Raw genomic sequence first — 24405 nt, 5'->3', positions numbered from 1 at the left:
GCCCGGTGCTGGGGCGGGTCCTGGGGCGGGTCCTGGGCCCGGGGTCCTGGGCCCGGTCCTGGGGGCGGTAGCGGCCGGAGGCGGCTCCTCCCCCCCGGCGCTTCCCCAGCCGGGGCCCGCCCGCCGCGGGGCGCCGAGTCCCGCCCCGCCCCGCCGGGACGAGCCCGTTCCCCGCCCTGCGGCCGCCTCCCGGCCCCGTCCCGGCGGCGCGGCGGGCGGGCAGCGCGGCGGGATGGCGGCGGGCGGGCGGCGCGGCGGCGAGGAGCTGCCCGTGTACCTGGCGCGGCCGGGCGCGGCGGCGGCGGCGCGGCAGAAGCGCGGCGGGCTCTTCTGCAGCGTCGAGGGCGCCTTCGAGAGCAAGAGCCTGGACTTCGGGGCGCTGCGCGTGGGGCAGCGCCGCGCCGCGCCCGCCGCGCGGCCCCCGCCCGGCGCCGGCCCCGACCCCGGCGCCGGCCCCGACCCCGGCGCCGGCCCCGACCCCGGCGCCGGCCGCCAGCCTGCCGCCGAGCCCGGCCGGGAGCCGCTCCGGAGCCCCGGCGCCGACGAGCACCAGGTACGGGCCGCGCGGCGGGCGAGGGGCGAGTGTGAGCCTGGGGGGAGGAGTGCGAGTGAGCGGCGAGTGTGACGGGGAGGTGGCGAGTGCGGGCGAGGGGCTGCGGGGAGGGCGGCGCGGGGGCGCGGGGGCGCGGGCTGCGCGCGTGGGGCAGCGCAGGGGTGGACGTGCGGGGCCGGGGCCGCGTCTGGGGCGGCTGCGGGGCCGGGGCCGCGTTGGGGCCGGGCGCCCCCGCGCTCCGCGCTCCGCGGGGAGCGGGACCTGGCGCGGGACTGACGCCGCCGCCTCTCGGCTTGTTCCCGCTGGGGTCTGGACCGCAAAGGCGGGTGAGGAGCGTGTAATTGCCGCTCGCCGTGGAGATGGATGGTAACGTGCAGTGGAAGTCTGTTATTCGGCAGAACGGCAGGCTGTAGTTGAAGTTCAGGCTGTGGGTTTTGTCGTGCCGGCTCTGGTCAGCCAGGAGGAGGACCCGCAGTGTCCTCCTGTGCTTCCTTAAAGGAAGGAAAGGGAGAGAAGTCTTCGCTATCATCTCGTAGCATGCAGAGCTCCTGCCTGTGAAATGGGATGTCTGCAATTCTTGGAAATACGAGCAAAAGATCTGTACTGCATTACCAAGAATGGTAAAGGTGCGTGTCAGAACAGCTGACTTCTTTTTGCTACAGTTATTGCTTTTATACTTTTTTGAAAGCACATCTCTCTCCCTCCGACTTGCACCCTTTTCTTCCTCTAAAAGGGGGTTTTGGAGTTGCTATTCCAAAATGGACTGATTCTGATCCCAGTTTGGCACAAATCAAAAGTACTGTAGCCAAAGCTGTGATTCACATTGTTCCTGATGCCACTTTCAGTGATGCCACTTCCAGATCAAAGTTTCTAAAGTCATGCCAAACTCAGAAGTATTAAATAGCTATTCCTTCCTGCTCAGCAGTGTTGATTCTTTTGTCAGAGGTTGAGATTGCTTGCGTTTTTGGTTCTGATCCCATTTACACCAGCGTGACTTTGGCAGGAAGATCATTGAATTAATAGTACTGAGCAAGTCCTTTAGTGTGGATTTCTGTGGGCTGGCTGCTCATTTACATATGAGGCAGGTGAGACCCTTAGCTGGGCTGCTGGTCAGTGAGTTCGTTTGGGGTTGGACTTTTTAGTAAATGATAGTCTCACAGGCATTAATTTTCCAAGGGTGAATGGGGAAAAGAAATAAAGCTCATTTTTAATAATGAAAGCAAAATTCACCTGAACTAAATAACAAGTTTGCAGCTTAGCCTGAAGAGGCTATGTATGGGTATCAGGGTTCTGCATGTACCCCAGTTTGTGACCAGATTGCTAATCCTGTTGAACTGAAAGCGTTATATTCTGGAGGATTAACCTCACAAACTAGAGCCTGAAGGGAGCAGAAGCAGTGAAGTGCAGAGGCCCTAATGACTTGGCCTGTTCTAGTTTTTATGAAACCCATCAGGCTTTCTTTAAAGTCTCCTGTTCTCTGTAGGAACTTGCAGCTGGACAACGCCTACTCCTTCAATCTCTGCTTTTTGTTCGTTATTGGCACAATATTTGGTTCCTTTTTTTTGAGCCTTGCACTTTTTGCAGCCCATTTTAGAGAGCTAGGAACAAAAATAACATTATTCCTATCAGTACCAACCTTGTCCATATGGTTTTAATTGCAGCTGCAGAATTGACTGTTATGTTATCAATTTTATACTGCTGCCTGTTGGAAAAGAAATAGAAACTGAGACAGTCTGTTTGCAGACTTTGCTCTGGGTTCTTCTTTACTAGCAGTACCAAAAATTCAAAACAGTCTTGTTCCTTTTCAAGGTCTTGTCTAGACCCTTGTTTCCAGGGTTTTGTAGCTGAAGTTTTCCTTCAGCAGCTCCTCTCTTCCCAATGATTCCTGTTTTAAGATTTCTTCCTCTCAGGCCTTCTACCTGACAGGCATTAGCAGCCAAACTCTTTTTATCCACATTTCTTGTCTAAGAAGGCAGGAAGCTTCATGTATAAATGTTCTGTGCCATATGATTAGGAGGAATCATATGACTTAGAGGTACAACTTGCATGGTGAGAAGTGTCCCAGAGTACAACAGGCCCGATAGGAAATGCCCATCTCGCATACTGAGCCACACTGTGGCAGGCTAGTGTGAGCGTCTGCAACCACAAAGAGTTTGCTTGTGTTGAGCTCTTCGCAGACTTGGAGCGCACAGCGGCTCTTTTGTCAAGACAGATTGAACTTCTCTGAATAATTTCACAGATTAAGAAACAGACAGAAAGAGAGGTTAAGTGATCTACCCTTGGCCATGCAACTATTTATTGGGAAAGCTGAGAGTAAAAGACTTGCCAATTCTTAATCCTATATGCAGCAGACAGAATTGCATCTCCTAATTTTGCAGTGATCAGATTCTTGGAACTACAAGACAAAAACACTTTTTTTTTTTTGTAATAGCATTAGTTATAGTTAAAGTACCACTGTTTCTGCAGAAAGACAACTGCAGTGTGTAATGCACTGTGATTATATGTCATGTCGTATAACCTGTTGTTATATGGACCCAGGTAGATATTGCAGCTGCACTTTGTTACAGTCTACTGAAAGTACAAAGACAAAGCAGTGGATTCAGCCACAGTGAAACAATACTGTTATACTACTACAAGAGTGTGTTTAAGAGCAGTGAGTTGCTGTGCCTTTGCTTCATCAATGTGAGTTTGAGTTTTTCCAGTTGATCTGGGGATAAAAAGGGTAACTGGTCATTCAGGCTAGTGAGTCAGAGGTTCACTTAGGTATGCTTTTGGCCATGGAAGCTGGTGTGTGCCTGTGAGGACAGACAAGCTTTCTAGATTCATTCCAGCTGCCTGATCCCAGTGCAGGATTACTCCAAGGAAGAGAAGTGCTTTTTCTCTGGTAAAACTAGAGGCCACTTTACTTGGTACAAGGATCTACTACTTTGAGGGTTACCTCAAAGAGGTAGGCTTGAGATTTGGATGAACAATGTTAGGGGCATGATTCTGCTCTAAACTGAAGTATTCACAAAGACCTTATTTGACAGGCACAGCTTAGCTCAGTGCAGTTTTCTATAAATAATAGCCTATATGGACTACACCCTTCTGAAACTTTCTGCAGTTTTTCTTGAGCACTGTCATGCTTTTTGTCTAACCAGAGTGAGTTATGTCACTTATTTTACTATAATGAAGTAAAAGGGTATTTCTCTGCACTCCCGTATGACACCCTCTGAATTCCTGTGGTAAGGACATGCATTAAGGACTAAAAATTTATAAATATATAGCAGAGAACTTCACTGCTTGCCTTCAGCTGGGCACCTGTGGAGACAGGGTGGCTTTAAGAAGAGAAAAAATGAGCTTTTTTATGTAAAGAGACTCCTCAGTGCTCTCTGCCTAGGGAAGATGACAAAACAGAAATATATGGTAGGTAAGGTAGCCTCCTTCACGTACCTTCTTGCTGCTCAGCTGTATAGATCATTTGGTTTTCATCCCTTTGTTCAAAAAACAGAAACATTTGGCCTGTTACTTATCCCCAGACTTTTTGTCCCATCCTTCTGCATGGTTCTGTAGTGAAGTCGTCATTTCCAAGGCAACTGGCTGTAATCCCACAAACATGGGATTACAGCTTCACCACAGGCTGAGGCAACTCTGTCAGCAAGGCTGCATGGGAGAAGGCTCCCACCCTTCAGCAGAAGCCAGGGGTGTTGGGCAAACTATCACTGAGCTAAAAAGGGCCTGGGATCCCTCCCCCTCAGAAAACCCACTGAAGCCTGTCATTTGCTCTTCCCTGGAGAGAGCCAGCATCATGTGGGCCCCTCCAGCATTCAGCTCTGGGATCCCACGCGATCTAGTTTATGCTAAACCCCAGAATGACATGTGAGGCTGGATTAGAGAAGGAAGCTTGAACTAACTCTATTCTCTCACTTTTTTCTCTTTCTGACACTTGCGAAATTTGTTACAACTTTGGTCTTCAGCTTTTTTATTTTCATTGCCAGTAGTTTATAGCAGAAACACCGAGCCAAAAGCAGTCTTTTCCTTACCAATGAAATTGGCATGATCTAACAATTACAGTTGTGCACTGCCTTTTAGCACAGTTTAATATCTTGCATCTATACAAGGAATCATAAAGCATTTTGATAGTGTTAATTCATAACCTCAGTATAACCTCACATAGCAAAGAGCTGAGGAAGAGGATTTGCTTTTTTTTTTAATTATTATTATTATTATTATTATTTTACAGTAGTATTTTGAGTTGTTTCCAGTATTACTACAGACAATGGGAACAAACCCAGGCCACTAGGCTAGTTTGTGCAATACAAATGCAAGTGAAATCCATGTTATAATTCATGAGTTTCATACTAAATACTCTGATTTTTATTGAGAAGATCCTGCACATCGTGTTTTTTAAAGAAATTTAGTACCTGATGCATAACAATAAGTAGTCAGCATTTTGGCCGTTCATGCTAGGATACGGATACTTGCTAGCAGTTACGCAAAACTGTGAACCATCTGCCATGTATAAAAAGACACAGATATTAGACTTCATGGGAGTTACTCATTCAGGGTTAGTTTTCTGAAGAAATTGGGGTTTCAACTGGAATTCCCCCTACTGCAGAAAGCTTTAGTTTTACTAAAAACACCCTAGTTTTACTAAAAAAACACACATCATAACACTGAAATAGCTTATCACTTAAATCTTTTAAGTGATTTATCCTGGTGGAAGTGGTCCTTGGCTTCCTTCTGTCCACATCCTTATCTGTAGGCAGTCAGCCCTGTGCAAACCAGCTGATTCAGGATGTGTGGAAGTGCAGCTGAAGCAGGGAACTGATTGGGGGATGAGGGCACCTGAAGCATCTAACCACAGCATCCATAGGGCACCAGGGCAGCAAGCTGAACTTGCACAGCCAGGATTTGGAAGAACACTCTTACAATTGTATTAAGTGGTGTATTCCTGAAAATGTCAGACTATTCATGGAACAATTTAGGTCTTTATAGAACTTTTGTTAAGGAAAGAGACTTAATTTTGTAGTCAGATGTAAAAATGATGGGTTGGCTGATCATTCAGTCTTACATTGATTCAGCCTGTTCTCAGCCTTCTTGAAGCAAATACTTTCCCCCTTATTCAAGCTGAAAATTAATACTATCAAAAAAGTTGCATCCATTTTACCCCTCCCTACTGTATGTATTGATGCTGACAGGAAGGAGAGAGTGGAGACATGCAGCCTGAAGTTGGAGGAGACAAAGATTGCTCTGCTCAGCAGAGTATGCACTTAGGTCAGCTGAAACTGATCATGAAATATTTGAAACCACAATCTCAGAGGGTGAGGACAGAGGAAAAAGTAGCTCATTCCTGTAGGTAAGGGGCGACATTGTTTTAAAACTGCATGTTGTTTGAGGTTGATGGAAAACACAGCAAGATGTGCATGTGTAATATTGCCTGATGCTGCATCAGGCAAAGTCCGTTTCCACGAGTAGCTTCCAGAATAGCTGGAATTGTTTCTCCCTTAACCAGAGACCAGCTGTGGGCTATCTGGTCTTGGGTGGGAGATGACACAAGAACACCTACAATAGAATATGTCATCAGTGATTCAGTAGCTCTGCTCTTTCTTCTGATGTGGTTCTGAATGATCAAGATCAGCATGATATAGCGGGTCTACCTCTCTGTCAAGCTGCGGACTTTAGGTGAGATGCAAAACGAAGGCCTGATTCCCAAGCATTTGTGCTCATGATAGATCCCAGGAGCCTTCCCGCATAAAAATGACGTGCGGTCCATTTCACTGGCCTGGACAGGTAAGTGAGGCAGAGCTGGGGCAGGGCCGAGCTCTCTTGAGACCTGCTGGCATGCTCCCCCGTGCCGCGGCTGCAGTTCCAAGCCTGTCCCTGCCTGCCCTGCCCTCTCCGTAGGGTAGCCCCCACTGGTGGCGGCTGCCCTGGGCTGGCCCAAGGTTCGAGTGTGGCCTCACTGTGTGCCGGGGCCAGTGTCTTCCCCACCTTTGCCAAGGGTTGGAGCTGGTTGCTGCATGCGGTCACTGGCTAAGTGCCCGGCTGTAACGGCCATGCCAGTGTGGGCCTGGCTGCGTGTGCAGAGGGTGAGACCTCCCACCAGTGTTGCAGAGATCAGTTAAAACACAGTGCGGCTCAGTTAAAACTTACAAGCTGCAGTGTGGGGTGGTGGCCCTGAACAGGCCAGGAGAAGGGTAGAGGGAGCCTCACTGTGTCCTGCTCCTGCCTTCCTCCTCTTCTCAAAGAGGCAGCAGCAAACGTGGTATTTAAAGCAGGATGTTTATTACTGTAAAAACAGAAACAGTTAGAATTGCAAGCTACGTTTTTTTCAGAAAAAAAAAAAAAACGCAACATCAGTGGTTTGAATTAAGGAGGAGCAGGCAGGAAATGGAAATGGAAAAGTTCCATGAAACCCAGAGCAGGAAAATACCAGATGCAGGTACAACGTGGTAACCAGGAAGCTATCTGCTCTCTGTTTGCTGGAGCTCACTGTGTGCATCAGATGAGATGCAGCTAATGGGCTGGAGTGCACTCCAGGCAGGAGAATGTTGGCCAGCCATCTGGAAATCTACAGTGTGTCTTCGAGAGCCAGCTCCCACCCTGTTTAAGATTTCTGATATGTGGGATGAGGTCATTCTTGGGAAGAGTGGATGCATGCAGAATTGGCTTCTCATCACCGAGTCAGCTAGCCAGCCTTTTAGTGAGACCACTCCACTGGTCCATAGTTTCCCTGGCTGCCCCAGTGCTGCTGTGTAGGAGGTGTCCTGAACCTGAGCCAGAGGCCGGATTTACCCTCCACTGAACTTCTTGGGAGCCTTTGGGGCCAGCATTGGGAGTTGGATAGGAGGGAAGAGGGGGCACCTCAGCTGCACCCTCTGCTTTAGAGCACACTGCATTTACTTGCATTCTGGTCATAACCTCTGCCTATCTCTTCCACCTTTGCGTTCACCCCTGTGACTGACAGCTGACGGACAGGACAGCCAGAGTCCTTCAAGAAAAGGGGGGTGTGGGTATGAAATAAACCATACTTAACCACTGTGCCTGTGTGGCTGAAGGTCTTTAAAAAGTCCTTTCAGAAATATGGCTTCCTACAGTCTCCTTTGGGATTCCTGGTCTGGGTCTTTGAATCAGAAGCTGTAAGAAACATAGAGCTTCATAATGCCGCAGCCCCGTCACTTCGGTGATGCCAGGCTTTTGTCTTACCAGGAGCAGAGGAAAGAGATGGAAGAGGGCAAGGAGAGAGCTACCAGTAGAAGAGGGCTGGGCATGTTTTGGTGTGATAAGTTGCTGTCACGTCTCTCATTTTTCATTTGCTGGAAGAAGGCAGTCTGTGCAGGAGGCTGCACAGCACATCCCCCTGTCTTGGTGGCTTTCTGTTCCAATGGGGGCCATTTGCAGCCAGATTTGCTGCTGGAATCTGGGGCAAGTGGGCAGTTGCTTAAACAGCCATCAGGATGTTCAAACAGTACGTGGCCAGCATCGTCATGGAGCAGTCCCTGGGGAGCATCCTGGCAGACAATGTCTAGTTGATTGAAATATCTTCAGACCCAAATTGTAGCTTCAGTCACAGGGACTGTTGTTGTTGTTGCAAATTGATGTGAATTTTCTTGAAACATCCATTTTGGCAAAGAGAGGAAATAGCTAAACATCTTGATTTTTCAAAGCTAACCCCATGGCTTTCTCATTTTAAAGAGTCTTTGTTGTGTTAGAAATTCCTTTAAGCATGTTTAATGAATACAAGTGAAAGTGTTAAATGCAAACTTCAGTAGATATAAATTGAAATGAAACATTGTGGTTTGGCCATAGCAAAATAGTTTCTATGTCCAAAATCTCTCTCTCTCTCTCTCTCTTTTTTTTTTTTTTTTTTTAAAAATCTGAGATGTCAGTTATCTCCAACAAAACAGAACAATCCCAGCTCTACTTATCTGCAGGGTGGGAGGAATATTTGTCTCTAATGCACATTAAGCATTTCACTGGCAGTATGGATTGGGCTTTTGGAGGCTTTAATTTCCTAATATATTGTTTTGCCAGCAGACAGAGAACTTTCAAGACACAGATATTCCAAAAGATTCAGAGGAAATCCTGGGATGTAGCTTGGAATTTTTTTGTTCCTCTTAACAGTGACTCTGCTGTTCCCTTCTTGTGCGAGACCAGTTCCAAGATGGTCACCAGCTTATCTGACCTGTGTCAGTCAGTCCTATAGCAAAGTCCCCCGCCCCGCAGCAAGGTTATGCTCAGTCCTGCATGCCCACTAGGGAAACTAAAGTTCCACAGTGAAGAAGCTCTGGCTAGCCTCCATCCCTCTCCACACTGGAAGGATGGATCAGGATAGCCCAGAAGAGTCATTCTCTTGTAAAGGAAGGTGACTTTGAGTGATCTCATCCTCTTTGTATCCTGTCAGCTTGGGCACAAACACTGAGGCATGAACTTGAAAGTTGACTAGAAAGTTAATGATACAGTTTCATATAAAAATGTATGGTGCTTAAAGGGAAGGCATATGAATTGTCTAGTGGAAAGTTGTATGCATCTGCATCAAACGGCTCTTTTCTGAAGCATTATTAATGATCTGGAAGAGAGGTATGCAGCAAGTCATTTTCAGGTGAAAGTGATATTATGAATGTCAGCTTGGGGGAGCAATGATACTAAAGAGGTCTTGAGGACTTAGAAATATGAGCTGGAAGTGACAAAATGAGATTCAAGCTGGAAGAGTGCAAGCAAAGAGAAATGGGGAAAATAATACAAAATGTAGATATGGAATTCCTAGCAAACTGTCTCCATGACAGCTCTGGCGAGAGGAAGAGTTGAGTGTCTGAGCATTCACTGGTCTGCACTGTGGTGAGAAGGTAAGTGTGGGCTGAGTTTCCAGGGATGTAGAGGCAGTGTCCTGAGTCTGGCATGGCAAGATGAACCTTCACCTCAGTTCTAGAGAAATGCTGTTGAGTGGGCCAGCTCTCTAAAGAGATCCACAAAGGTGATTAAGAGGTCAGAATATTGATCTGATGATGTATTGATGGGAGTTAATGGGGCAGACTTGTTACTGCTATCAACCATACCAGTGGCTGGCTGGCTAAGATGTGAATTCTGCTCAGGAGATGTCATACACATGAGGTGGAAACAGGAAGACCTATTTGTGAGTTGCAGCTACAAGAACATGGGAGGAGGGTGATGAAGGAGAAATGTAGCATGTGGAAACATGCTCTGAGAGCCTGTTGTCATTCTTGGGCATATTGGAATTTTTAGGCACAAGAATTAACAGAGTAAAGTCAGTGGTATTGGAGAATGAAATTTTAAGTGCATTGCCCAGGATGCCTCAACTCCTTAAAGCGTGGAAGAAATAATGAAAAACAGACAAGAGGTACACAGTACTTCTGGTTGGTTTTGGAATCAGAAAGCACAGAGGTGGGACTGGCTAATTTTATAATCTGACTGAATTTATGAAACAGTTAAGACTAAAGAAAACAGCTTGTAGACAGAAGTCACTAGTTCGTATCCCCAGATACTTGAGATACCATTATTTATGTCCAGGACCCTCAGAACAGCTTTACCATCGCCTCTCCAGACCTGAGCTCCTCACTCTCCTGTGCTGCTTACCATCTGCCCTTTCTTTCCTTTCCTGCATCTGCTGAGCCAACATGCTTTTTCATTACAAATGGCGTCAAAGCAAGGAGGTTTGGTGATGAAAGCAAGTAGTGTGAGACCCAGAAAAGTCATTTAACTTGTGGCCTAGGCAGGGTGTGTGGCCTGCCGCAGAGGTGGTCTGAGTGGATGCATAGCTTGCCACTGGACAGTCAACTATAATACCCAGGAGAGCCACCACAGAAGCCAGCCAGGGCTGCATTTCCTCTGTTGCTTTGGGTGAATGCTTTCCCAACTCAGACACTTTCAGTTGTTACCTCTGCAAAGAAGAGAATGAGGGAGTATGTTAAGCCTCTCCACCAGGGAGCAGTTGCTATGGATGGATGGAGGAAATGGGAGGAAGAAACAAAAAACAAACATGCCGGCTGCCTTCCTGGAGACAGGGCTGAGAGGATGGAAAATATAACTGGAGCGACTGGCTTATTTGGCTGGGCTGGCTCACAACTGCAAGTCATGACCAGCAGCATCTTTCCCATCTCTGCTGGAAATAGTTGAGCCCATTTTACAGCAAATGAATTTGGATCCTATAACCTGTGTTTCCATTCAGCTGAGAGGGAGAAAGAAGCGGTGCTGAGCAGAGAGCTCAGATGCTCTGTTTGTTGCTGTACATGTAAGAGGGAACAAAATAGGTGCTTGTATTTTATGAACTTGGGCTGGCCCTTCCCTCTGTGAGGGAACTGACTCATTGCAGTGGAAATCCGGGTGCTCTTGCTTAGTCCAAGCTCCTCTGTGGAGAGAGATAAGTGTGAAATGGAAGTGATCTCCCTTCAGGTTTGGCCCTAGAGTTTTGCCAAAGATGAGCTTGAGTGGCAAGTGGTCTGCCTTAGCCCAGATGCAGTACAGCAGGAAGAGAAGGGTGCAAGTCTTGCCAGGGTTACAGCAGGAGGAAGCATCCTCAGTGGGTCGGTGATGTGGGCCATCCCACGTGACATACTGCACCATTGATCCCATTACAACAGGCACTACAACATCCAGATATTTCAGTGTCCCATCTCAGGTGTTGCTGTGGAGACTGCAGGATGTGTCAGCCTGTATCATAAAATACTGCAGTGAGAAGGATGGGATCATCAGTGTGCTGGCATGTGCCAAGCCTCAGGAATATTGAGATTGGTTAAAAAATAATGAGATTTGCAAACAAGTAAGGCATGCGGTGTTCTCTTTGTTTTGCAGCAGCTGAGATCACTTGGAACATCCTACTTTGCTCTTGTTTCTGTGATTGTCAGACAACTTGGGGGCTACAGCTGTAGAGAAAGCTTTAAGGAATCCCTAGGCCTGTCGTGGACAAACATGTTCTTGTGCTTAATATTACAGAAGTTAGAAAGTTTTTCTTCATAGTTGTCTTACAATTGTATTTGTTGCACTTGGCTTTCATTTAAAAAATCAAATAAAACCCCATTCCCTAAGCCTTCATTCCGTTCCTGGTTGCAGACTAAAACTTGAAAATTTTGCTTGAGTATCTGTAAAGATGCAGAAAGCAGTAAGGGGGAAGCAGAATGATACAGTTCTTAGGTATTTTTTAGGAAGAGGTAAAGTAAGTTCACACTGCACAGCAAGGCTTCGTAGAAGTTCTACACAAGTGGAGAAAGGAAACAACGTATTGCATTTCTCACATCACGGTGAAATAATTGAACCCAATGAAAATCCTGTTTCTCAATATACATGTTGAAGAAGTGAGGAAGGACCTGAATTTGGCTCAGGTGATGGCCAGGCACTTCTGGTGCTGAAGCCACCCATGCAGGAAGTGAGCTCTGGCTGTCCTGGCCTTTGCCAATTAGAGGAGTCCCCTGGCTGGCGATATTAGCATATCCCCCCTCCCTCCCCGCCGGGCATGCAGCTAGGCCACACAGCAAGATCAGCAGGGCCTTGGTATCCCTGCACATCTTTTTTTTTGCGGGGGGAGGCTCTGCTGTGGCAGCACAGCAGCCTGCAGCAGGGCCTTCAGGTCACAGCTGTAACCTGGGAGATATTTTTAAGTGTTTGTTTTGTGCCCCGGATCACCGTCCGTTTAGCCAAGAGCCTCCTTGTTTAGCAGTATCCGTGCTCAGGGTAGGCCTCCTTGGGAGGCTGCGGAGCCTGGGCTATCTGCGGCACTGGAAGATGGAGAAGATGCGAAGGGGCAGCAGCACCCTTCAGTGCTGCTGTTGTGTCTGGGACTGCGGTGCTGGTGCTGGGTGGGAGGCAGCACTTGTCCCCAGCCAGGCTGGGCCATGGGGCTGCATGGGAACGTGCAGGCTGGGGCTGGCCCTGCGTGCAGGTGACATCCTGTGGCAGAAGCACCTGTGCCTGGCATGTACTTGTGGGTGCCGGGAGTCTCTGCTGTGGCCGAGGGCTGGTCAGAGAGAGCAGTGTGTCTCCTTGCTGGAAATCGGAGCTCTCCCCCCCCCTCGGCACCCTTGTTTTTCCCTGCGAGTCTGGTTGTGTACTCTGCTGCTTTTTGTTCTTTCCTGTGTTGCTGTGTGAGTTTGGATCCTACTTCTGCAGCCAAGTTTCAACCACTTGTCCCCCCATGAGGCCTTTTACACATTAAATATTTGTGGATATGTACTCTTTGGTTCTGCAAACCCAGTGACAGCTTTTATTTTGTTGTGTGTCTGTCCCATCCGTCTTTTTCCTCCTTCATTCCTGCTGTGAGCTTGCAAGCTTTCTGAAGGGCATCGTTTCTGCAGTTCTTCCTCCCCACTGACCCCAGGAAAGTTGTGCTCTTCAATGCATGAGGGGCTGCTGGGGTTATGAGGGGAAATAGCCTGAAATACTGTGGCCTTGGGAAGCAGTAACTTGTGAGTGTTTCCAACTGTCAGCCTGGGGAGACTTGTGCCCTTCGTGTTAACCCTGTGTGGCACTCGACCTGCAGCCTGCACACGGAGAGCCCTTCGCCAAGCTGCGTTCGGCACAGCCCTGCCGCCGCAGGCTTGCAGGAGTCCCCTGCCATGGGAAACCCAGCCAGGCTGGATGAGCCCTCGCCACCTGCCCTGGGAGAGGAGGGGGCCACCCGCCTCGAGGGGCCGCGGCGGCTCGCCGGACCTCTCCCTGTGAGCTCTAGTGAGAGCTCTCTGCTCAGTTCTCGTCTTCTGGCTGGGCTGGCTTGTCCGAGGTTTGCCAGGCAGGCAGCACACGGAAGGAGGACTTGAGCTGGGAAGGGAGGCAGGGAGCAGGAACCAAAGAGTTTGTGCAGGGTGGAGAGGGAGAGAGGCAGAGAATCGTTAATACATATAATCAGTAATAAAACCAAGGCATGTGTCCTGATCTGCTTTGCTCGCTTCATTTCTCTCATGTTTTTTAAGGGAGGAGCTGGAGACAGGCAATTTATCTGCCAGAGCTGGCACTGGTGAAACTTCTCAGCCAGGCACTGCTGAAATTAGCAGGACCACTGAGCGGAGCGAGTGGCTTCAGCAGCCCTGACAAAGGCTCCTGAAACCTCCTGCGCAGCCGGTCCAGCCGCTGCAGGGATCCCCCAAGGGTAACGGCTGCCCTTCCTGCTCCTGCCCTTGGTGTTGTTCAGTACATGGACCCAGTCCTAGGAAAGGAAGAGCACTTGTTGAGTCACCCTGAGTCGAGAGCAATTTGTTACTCTGCAGAGTCAGGCAATAATTGGATTAATTGTCCTTGAAGCAGCAGTTGCTCATATGCACATAGGAGCTTATTCCATTTGTCATGTTTGGCTTCACCCTCATTTATTTCTGGCAATGGGAAGGAATAGCTGTGGTACTTCTGCGTCCCCTGAATGCCTTTCCTGTGTGTGTGTATCCATCCTCACGGGTCCTGTGGGGTGCAGGAGCTGTTACGGGAGTGCAAGACTCCTGCTTTGATACAGGCATGGGTCAGTCCTTTGCTGTCTGGGGCTTTGTTCGGCTCTCAGACACCTCGCAATCCTGTTCTGATTGGGAACTTTAGGGGACGTTTGTAAAAGCACCTCATATGAGAAATTACACCCCCTTGTGTGCAGTGAGAGATACAGTTAAGAGTCCAAGGCAGGTTTACTTTCAGCATGCCTGAATTCTTACAGGATTTAGGCCTAAGGCAATGAGCTGATTTTCCTTGGAGAGTTAGGCACCTAGGTAAATCCATGCCCAGGAGTTTAGGTCACTTTCGAAGATAGGAATTAGGTCCTGCTGTGATTAGATATTTTTGAAATGTGAAGTCCTGTCTCCATGCAATTCTTGGAAATTCAATATGTTCTCCCCCCCTCCTTTTTTCTTTTTACCCCTCCCATTTTTTTTTTCTTTTAGGACAATATAATTAAAGTGTTGCAGACTTTTCCAGATAAAACATAGCTATATGGTTGTGATGCATTTAACTGATCTGTTAGAGAGTGGTTGTTTACAGTCTGCATGCAGCCCTGTTCTCAGGCAAATGGCCCTGGGAAAGCCAGCGCTCTGGTGGGTCTGGACCCTCCTGTCTAGTACAGCTGCCCCGAAATGGGCAGGAGCAGGATGCACTTTCCTGAGCTGCACCCCCACTGTGTCTCCAAACACTGGTTATCCTGAGGTGGACTTACTCTGGAGAAATGAGGCTCTAATCACTCACTAAGTCCATTGAGTGTTTGTCGGGTCTTTTGGCTGGAACTGGTAGCAAGCCCTTGATGAATACTGTGTTAACATCTCCACCAACCCCTTCCAGCCTCCCTCCCTTTCTGGCCACTGCAGCATTTCAGTTGCTTGAACGGGAAGAAAATTGCTGTGAATCCCTTACTGTGACCTGTAACTATGGAATAAGATTATGCAGAGCTTTAAGAAGGGAGGGCAAAGTGAGAAGTTTGAGGAATTAGAAGAGTTCCCAAGCCTCTAAATTATGATATGTCCTAATACAACATGGCTGTGGTTTTCAGTTTGTGGATCCTTAAAAATTTCCAGCAGAGGTTGGGAGTCTTGTATAGTAGGTTAAAGTGAACTGATAGTAGACTTGTTCTTCTCTGTTGCCTCTAGTGCACAGCTTAGAGGTATTCCACAAACCTCTGGCTGTCCACAAACAACAAGCTGGAACCTGGTGGTTTTTTTAAAGAGTCTGTTTCAGCATTTGCCATGGGCACACTGGGATAGCTCTGGGCCCCTGATGCTCAAAGACAGTCCTTTCCAAGGATTTCTGCTCTTCCAGAGCCTTCATTAAGTTCCATTAAGCATTATGTCAGACTGCCTCTGGTACTGGTTCACAGGGATTTTGTGGATGACATAATCTGTAGCCTTGGAACAGTACAAAGAAGGGAATGAAGTTCTAAAATTACTCTAGCTTCTGCTAATCCTTAATAAGGCTGCAAATAAATTCTGGCTTGAATAATTACCCAACTTTGTCAGTTTGGGCAACTGATTGAAATCAGTATTGATTGTTTTGCTCAAGAAATGTGTAATCCAATTGGAGTAGACTAATAGTAATAACTTAGTACTTTTTGCATTGTTCCTTGAAAACATTAAGTCCTGATGTAAATATTTAGTTTGATTCAGCCTGTACATATGCTGATTCCTCCCCTCATTTCCACTACCAAAGCCCCAAAGTATATTCTAGCCAGCAGAAAACTGTGTGGAGTTGCTCAGCTGTGGAAAACTTGTCACACCTGCTTCATACAACATGGAGACTGCCTCCTGCTCCCTTCTGGCAGACCTCTTGTGCCTCCAACATGCACAGTTGAGCTTCACATTCTCCTCATTCATGTGTGCTCCAGAGTGTGAGTTTGAAAAGGCTGCAGAGCTCTGTTTTGCCTCTGGGAGATGGTGTGGATGGTGGAAATGGTGCGAAAGCCAGTATGATTGTTGGTGTGTTTCAATAACTGGGCCATTGGGCTCTCTTCTCAGTTTTCTCCAGCTCAGGCTCCCAGATTTAACAGGAGCAGCTGGGAGAGCTGGAGCCAACAGCACTGACAGCATGGTATCTTGATCATCAAACAGTTGTGAGCACTTGCCACAGGGAGCTGGACTCCCCCCGTGGAGATAAAGGTGACCCCATGGATCTCAATGGGGAGAAGACAGAGTACAGAAAAAGAGCCACAGCTCTGAGTCAGCAGCCCTCTTTCTCCAGGGACTCTGCACACAGATGCAAGAAAAGCTTGTTTAAAGGTCTGTGTGTGGTGTGCTGGAGTAGGAATGGGGAGGGCTGACTGTGTTCCAGGTAACCAACCTCTGGAGACACCATGTCCCACAAGGTGTTCCACTGGAGAGAGTGACCATGGGGTGTCCATCCCTGGTTTCCCTGTGCCCAAAGGTACCTCAGACCCTGAAAGCCTGACTGGTGGGTAAGAGGGAATAGCTTTATGCAAAGAATAGTTTGTATAGTGGGGAGGAGACTGCATGTGCAGGGACAGGCTGTCCCGATAGGTCAGCTGAACATTACAGCATTTGAGCTCTGATTTATTTCATAACTGGTTATATTTACTGTACCTGAGTTGTGCTTGCCTGTAAAACAGCTGTTGATCACAGAAACGTAGGACTCATAGTACCTATTTTCACCCTTTGCCCCGGAGGAGGGTCAGTAGCATCCTCATCTTTACAGGCAAGTGCTGAACTTGGCTCCTGAGCTGTCAGATTTGTTTTGATGATAAATTCTTTGCAGTAGCAACTGCCTTTTGCTCTGTTCAGACCAGTGGTGTTCCCTGACATGCTTCTATCAACCATGGTGGTTGTCCACAAACATCTAATGCTATGTTATCCCTCCAGGTTTTTCTGAGTTGTAGGGATATTGCTACCTTTAAATAACTTTCAGATTGACTGTGCTTCTTGTTGAGGATGTTTTGAAGCATGTGAGTAATTCCTCACTGAGTGCACCTGGAAGAGATCCTATGGAAAAAACATCTCTTTCCCTTTTGAATGTTTTGGGCACAGGGCAGCATGTTTTACCTTGTATTTATGTGAGTGTCACATAGCAACTAGGAGACAAGAGCATCCCTTTGAAAGAAGGAACTGGTTCTGAAATCACTATGGCTGGCCAGCTTCCAAGGATCTGATGCAAACTGAGCTCTTGAAGAAACTGTCCAAGTGCTCAAGTCAGCAGCATCTGTCTGCATGGTCATTGATCCTTTATTAACTAATTAACTGCTTTTTTTTTTTTTTTTTTTTTTTTTTTTTTTTTTTTCCTTACTGATATCAGGCAAAATAACATGGCCTCACCCAGCAAGGTGATGCTCTTACACTTTTTGGAAAATGGGTGAGTGAGGTTTCAGGAGGTTTGGGGATAGGGACTGAGGGTCTCTCACTTTGCAGTCCTAGCCAGCCTCATCTCACTGGAGACCAGAACCTGTCCTGGGAACATCACAGTGCTGTGGCAAGAACAGAACAGTCAGGCACCCGATGTCCTACCCTGTCCATCCCAGGACACAGAAGCTCCAGCACAGCCCTGCTCCCTGCCCTAGGGACAGTGGCTCTGCTCGTGCTTGTCTGCCAGGGAAGGGGGAGGCTCTTGGCCCTTCCCTGCTGACTGCTGGTGCAGACAGGCTCGCAGGCAGCAGCCCTGTAGCTGTGGGAAGGGAGACTGCAGCAGGACTTCAGAGGCAGTAGCCCAGCTGGGCCAGGCTGCCTGTGCAATTTTGCAGATACCTGAGTAGTGCTGGCAGCAATAAATAGGGTATTGAGAACCAGTTGACCTTTGCTTTAAGCTGATGAAGGCTTTTTGGACTCAGAATAAATATGTATATAGTAAAACATTCTGAGAGCTTCAGCTGACAGAATAACAAATTCTCTGAGTACTAAAAGCTTTGGGATGAATTACTGAGCCAGTAGAAATAGCAAAGCTTGTGGTAAGAGGGGCTGCTGTACCAATGTACGTGCTTAAACTCTTCAACAAGCACCGGATAGGTGCTCAGTGCTAGTTGTGTGACTCTCTGCTGACCCCCTGCAGCAGTGTAGAGCTCTGGGCAGGCAGACTGCAATCATCCCCGCAGCCAAGTGGGTTATGCAGCGTTGGCGGAGAGGTGCGGTGTCAAGGACCAGGTGCCCACCGGTAGGCAGAGGGCCCTGAAGGCCCCTGTTGCAAACTGTGTGTAAGTTTTGGTCTGGAAAATGAGACAAAGGAAGGGCTGAGTGGTGACATCCAGGTCCTGTGGTTTGTTTTTCAAGCAAGAGTATCACATTTGTGCCAGGTTTAGCTGTAAGATTTGGCTAATGCGTGAAGCACCGTCAGCTGTTGTGCAGCAGCAGGATGTGCTGGAGACAGCTCCTGTGCCGCGCTCCGGAGGAGCCTGCAGGCGCGGCGCGGCGGGGCAGCGCCCGGGGGCAGCGCGCGGGGCCCGCGGTGCCGGCGCGCGGCGCTGGCCGCCGTCGCCCCCTGGCGGTGGCGGCGGGGCGGTGGCGGCGGGGCGGTGGCGGCGGGGCGGGGCGGCGGGGCGGGGCGGGGCGGTGGCGGCGGGGCGGGGCGGGGCGGCGGGGCGGTGGCGGCGGGGCGGTGGCGGCGGGGCGGTGGCGGCGGGGCGGGGCGGCGGGGCGGGGCGGGGCGGTGGCGGCGGGGCGGGGCGGGGCGGCGGGGCGGGGCGGCGGGGCGGTGGCGGCGGGGCGGTGGCGGCGGCGCGGGGCGGGGCGGTGGCGGCGGGGCGCGGCGCGGGGCGGTGGCGGCGGGGCGGGGCGGTGGCGGCGGGGCGGTGGCGGCGGCGCGGGGCGGTGGCGGCGGGGCGGGGCGGGGCGCGGGGCGGGGCGGCGGCGGCGCGGGGCGGGGCGCGGGGCGGGGCGGGGCGGCGGCGCGGGCTGCTTTGTGCGGAGCCGGAGCCGCAGCCGGAGCCGCAGCCGGAGCGGAGCGGAGCGGAGCGGGCGCCCAGGCAGGGCGGCGCCGCGGGGCACCATGTCGTTCCAGGGCAAGAAGAACATCCCGCGCATCACGGTCAGTGCCCGCCGCGCCGCCGAGCGGCAGCGGGAGCCGCGGCCCCGGCGGGCTCTGCCCGGGGCAGCGCCGCCACACAAAGCGCCTCGGCCCGCGCAGGTGCCGCCGCTCCCGCAGCCGCGTGGGGGCCGGGCCGCGGGCTGCCCCCCCCGGGCCCTCCCGTCGGGGTCCACCGTCCAGGGCCGCCCCCCCCGCCCCGTCTGTGTCCATTCCCCGCGCTGCCCCCCCCCCCCCGGGGGTCCATCCCTCGCGCTGCTCCCCCCTCCGTCGGGGTCCACCGTCCAGGGCCGCCTTCCCCCTCCCCCTCCGCCCCGTTTATGTCCATTTCCCGGGCTGCCCCCCCCCCGGGTTACTCCCCCCGCCGGGGTCCATCCTCCGGGCGGCTCCCCGGCCCCCCACAGCCCTCCCCGTCGGGGTGCATCCCCGGGCCGCCCTGAAGCCGCGTCCCGCAGGAGGGGCAGCGGGCGCTGGTGCCGGCCGGGGCGGCCAAACCCCCCGTCGCGGAGGCGGCGGCCCGGGGCGCGGGCGGCCGCCGCTCTCCGCCCCAGCGGAGCTGCGGCCCGGCGCGCCGGGAGCGAAGCGCACAGCCCCTCCGTGCGCCGCTCCCCGTTGTGTCTTGGCGCCGTGAAACGGGCACGCGGCTGTGGCGCGGCGTCGGGCGGAGGAGAGGACAGCAGCCGCGGTGCAGGGGCAGCACCCCGCTGCCTCCGGCGCGGGGAAGGAGCCTGGATCCGCGTCTCCTCTGGGGCGCCGCGCGCCCGTCTGCAGCGTTTTCAGCGCCGATGTGGCCTGCACCCTCCTCTCTCCTTGCTGGTTCCTCTGACTTAGCCTTCCTCTTGGTTTTCTTCCTAGGATGGCTATGGCGTCTAGGAGAAAAAGCAAAAACAAAGCACTCGAGCTTAATTATTCTCTTTACTGTACAGGTGCGAACAAAATGCTCTCGGAGAAGCACAAAGACCATTAAGCAGCGTAGAGAGAAATTCTTCTGTCATCCCAACTGATTTAGTTGCTTTAATTAGCAGCATTACACCTTTACAAATTTGGCCTTTTCTGTATCCTTAGAGCACCACAGTGATAGCATTATCACTGTGCAGGTGGAATTTTTCCCATTCCCTGTGTCTTTTTATATAAGGACCTTTGTAATAGAGCTGTGTGGAGCCTCTTCCCGCTCCTCTGGAATCCAGCAGGAACTTTCTGACTTCAGTGCTAACAAAATCTCACACGTTGCTGTATTTTTCCCACTGTTAAATCTTTTCATCAGCTACTGTAGCTCAAAATGCTGTGGATGAGCAGTGTCTTTGTAGCTGGCATTACAGATGTTCTGCTCTGTGAGTCCTGCTGCGCTGTGACAACACGCTCACCCTGTTCTGCATTATCGTTGGGTCCTGCCTTTGGCTGGGTGCACGGTGCCCAGCTGTGCACTGGGTGGAGGTGATTCCGCTGAAATTCCAGGCAAATAACTTGTATGGCCTGCAGCCATGCCTTGAGCTCCTGAGAAGGCAATGAAGAACTGAAGTCATGGTTTGGGTCTTGTCTTTTTCTAATAGTATGTCAGAAGGAAAATCTCAGCTACAGTGTCTTCCCTAGACGTAAGCCTTTTTTGCTAGTTGTGCCTCCCTTGAATATTGTTTTGGTTGTTTATTCCTCCTTAGATTTCCATCTCATTTTTGTACATCAGGCTGCATAGCAACTTTTACGGATGGCAGATTGTCACCTGAGTTGCACTTCCTAGAGACTGTATTGTGGCATTAGGCTATAGGATATCTCAGAGATATTTTGGGGACACCAAGAATTGCAGGAGCTGGTTTGTGCTGGGACACAATTGTAGAGGACCACGTCATGTGAGCGCAGGGAGCAGTGTCTTCTTTGCCTCTGTAACCCAAGCAGCAGGCAGGATTGGCTTTTGTGAAAGATGTAATGGAAATCTGAGTATTTTTACTTCCCAATGGCTATTTTTTTGAACTGTCTGGTGTGATTCTGGAGATGCACAAACACTCTTTTCCTATTTCTTTCCATGCACAACAGAGCTGCAGTCAAAATTAATTGCAAGTGTCTGACAGACCTCTAGAAAATTAGAATTTGCCTGATGGATCTATTTGCAGCAAGTTCTGTTTTTTTCTGAGAAAGGGCTTCTATTGGAGAAGATAGGAGTAGGACTGAGGGGTGTGTGCGTTTGTGAGATACACAGGTGTGGAAATCATTTCCTGCCTGAATTGGGAATGCCTGGTCAAAACATACACATGACAGTATGAGGCTGGAGGAAGACTGAAGACTGGGCGTATCTGATGTGATGTGGGCAGGACATGGAAATGGAGGGTAGGGAAGCTGATAATCTTTTGGCTTTGTCAGAGTGACTACTTAACCTCCTTGTGCGTTGCTCTTCATTGTGCCTTAGGTAGTCAGGGTGGATCAGACCAGCAAATGAAGTGTTGCTTGCCAGATGCATGGTGATACTTGGGTGCCCGGCTCCGGAAAAAAGTCATATCAAACCTTTTGTTTTACTGAAAGACCTACTAGCTCACTTTCTTTGGTTATTGTGTGATAAAATATTTCCTCCCCTGCTGTCCACAATATGTTTTCCTATCTCTGTGAAAGGAGAAGTGCAGTATCAAAGGGGGAAAGCAGCTTGCCCTGATTTCAAAACGTAACTATTAATAGAGCTTTTTGGTTGAATCAGAATCTCCTGGTCTTTGTGCTTTGATCACAAAAAACCTTTCCTATCCCAGATAGATTGAGTTCCCAGATCTTTTCATGGTGTGGGCTATGCCCATCTCTTTCAGCCAGCTCATCATGGCCCATAGGCAGGGGTGTCTCTGGTGCTTATAAAGCAACAAGGTCTGCACAGAGACAGCTAGCATCTCATATCAGGAATGGGGAGGAAAGCTTCAATCATGTGACGAGCCAGATTTCGGTTAATGAGCAGCCGTTAGCCTAATATTGCTTACTATGTAGACCATGGGGAGTGAGCAAGGGTGGTTAAAGACCAGCCATCTCTGTCCTTCCAGCCAGGGGCCTTTCCATGCTGCCATGAGACGCATTAGCAAGAGCTCTGTTTAAGGAGGAGTCATCCAGCTACTGATGAAAGAGTGCTGCAATCGTCTCCTCTTTTACAAGGGAAAGAGCAGTGAAACCACACACCTGCTCTCATGCAACACTAATTATACCCTTGTGCCTTGTGAACAAGGTGAGCGCTGTTCTTGGCTGGACTCAGCTGCCTTCTGGAAGCTACTGCCTCCCCTTCCCCTTGCAGCATCACACTGAGAAATGTTTAGAGCCCCCCTGATATTTTGGGATCTCAAGTGATCAGATGATGCTTAAGAGTGGCAGGAGCACAGTGTTGGACAGGAGGGAATGGATGATGGTTTTGAAAGCTTCTTATCATTGATTCCAAATGCCAACAAGCAGAGGAACAGAGAAGGCTGAGCACCAAGAGCTGCCCTGGGGCAGAGGTGTTGGGGCTGGTGATGGTCCCACCAGGTTTTGGTAGAACTGTGCTAGAAGGATGCTTCCCTGCATGGCCTTGCGGGGAAGTACCCCGTCTGCTTGTGGTGGTTAATAACACAGCCTGACACAGGCTGGCAGGGGACTGGGCAGATGCGGAGAAGCGCAGACAGCTCTGGTAAGGGAAACAGTGCATTTATTGTAATCTGAGGCTGCTCCGGAGGAACATGCTGCAGAAGCCTGTATATTAAGTCAGACCTGTTTGCTTATAACCATTTCTTTTTCATCCTCTCTCCTCCTTCCCTGCTTTACATCTAGATGTATCCTTAGAGAATACCAGAGCCTGTAGGTGTGATGTCATTTGGATTTTATTTTATTTTATTTTATTTTTTTCCTTGCAGCTAATGAGTGGGAACTAATATAGCCCTTCTCTCCTAGTGTGAACAGAGGAGAGTGTCTGGCAGCCAGGCCTGGGGAAGATCCTGAGGCAGAGCCTGATCCCCTTGAATGAAGGTCTCGTTCATGCTCCAGCCGTAATGAAGCTAACAATTTGATTTGTATACTAACAGAGTTAGCACTGAGCAGGCCATCACACACAAAATGGCCATTCGTGTTTGTGTGCAGCCATGTTTTCCTAGTTCATATTGACAGTTTATTCAGTAATTGTCAAATATCACTCTCTCCAGCTCCCTGTGACACTTGTGCCTGTCACCCTTTGCATCCTCTTGTCTGAGGAGCCAGAATGGGGGAGGCATGGGTGCATCACCAGCATTTGCTGGAGTTTCTGCACACTAGCAAAAATGAATGCCAGGGGCTGTCTGGGAAGGCAAGTCTGGTGAGGTTTACAAGGCAGGGATAAGACAAAAAAGAGGCCCAATCGTGCTGCTGGATCGGGGCAGATAGACCCTTATTTTTCTGCAGTGGTGAAGCCAAGGAGAGTCTGCCAGGGCATGGGTTATACAGGTATATGGGAGAAGGTTTGCGTACACCTGGCTGAAATGTAAAAAGAAGGATCGTCTTCCCTGTGTTTCTAACCATGGCCCCTGATTTGCTCTAACTAAAGAATGAGCATCTAGTAGTACATATTGGGAGGACAGAGCTTTAGATACCAGCTCAAGCAGAAATGGAGAGGTGACGTTTCGTTTCTTCCACTTTTTCTGCTGCTTTTTGTCTTGTTGGGCCCTAGTAGGTGTCTGTGCTGGTGTCTGGATTTCATGCCCTAACCCAAGGCAGCTGTGCTCCGAGTATGTCATGCTGCAGGAGTTTTTCTGGATACACTCAAAAATGAAATGCAGAATCTATTAAAAAGTTCTAAGTAGAAAGTAAAAAAATATATATTTTGTAAAAGTTGTCCTCCTTAATGGAAAAAAATCATTATATGACAAGTACTCAAAATATGGTTATGTGAAACTCAGCCAAAAGAATCCGATGTTTGTGGTTGGTTGTTTTTTTTTTATGTGCATATTTTTGTTCTCTCACAAAATGCTCTTAGGAGCTCAGCACTTCAGCACTAAACACACTACTTCTCCCATCTCTGCATGATTCCTTTGTTTAGAAACTCTAAATTCCTTCTGTTCCTTGCCCATGTGCAGCCTGTAGCTGGGATGTTTGTGTCTAGCAAGTTGTCATCAGCTCGTGGATCCTCCCAGCAGCAGCAGCAACTCCCCTGTGCAGAGCAAGGAGCAGATACTTCTTCTGTGTCCTGGCAATGTCTGTCCCACAGGGCTTTGCCAGTAGTTCCAGTGGGCCCTGGAAGTACAAGTATGTTATTGGGGAACTGTTGACACAGGACTGACTGCCCTTTCCTATTGCTCCTTACTAACAAGCGATAGCTGTGAGGCTTTTATTACACTTAACGATAAATCTGAGACCTAGCCTCCTCTCTTAGTTTCTACAAACAGGTTGAACACTGGCACTGGGAATCCAGATAGTTCAGCCCAAAGGGCTGTTTATACTGTTTATTTCTGGTAAGTGACTTAATACAAAACTGAGTCTTGCTG

The 24405-nt window shown here is 49.7% G+C and overlaps 1 protein-coding gene across 3 annotated transcripts in view; it reads left to right on the top strand.

Moving 5' to 3' along the window:
• The first annotated feature begins 232 nt into the window (after positions 1–232).
• Positions 233–24405, top strand: part of DPYSL3 (dihydropyrimidinase like 3) — a 50103-nt gene continuing 25930 nt past the window's right edge. Inside the window, exon 1 of one of the 3 annotated variants that reach the window (XM_062587639.1) lies at positions 233–553. In XM_062587639.1, the coding sequence (XP_062443623.1) occupies positions 233–553 (321 nt within the window). Of the gene's footprint in view, positions 554–18838; positions 18965–22897; positions 22919–24405 lie in introns of those variants that run through there. The other 2 variants (XM_062587640.1, XM_062587641.1) reach the window with 2 other exon arrangements.

The sequence above is a fragment of the Rhea pennata genome, chromosome 14 (assembly GCF_028389875.1).
Source record: "Rhea pennata isolate bPtePen1 chromosome 14, bPtePen1.pri, whole genome shotgun sequence".
Taxonomy (NCBI): domain Eukaryota; kingdom Metazoa; phylum Chordata; class Aves; order Rheiformes; family Rheidae; genus Rhea; species Rhea pennata.
Note: the sequence above shows the minus strand (reverse complement) of the source record. Positions and strands in the feature narration are given on the sequence as shown.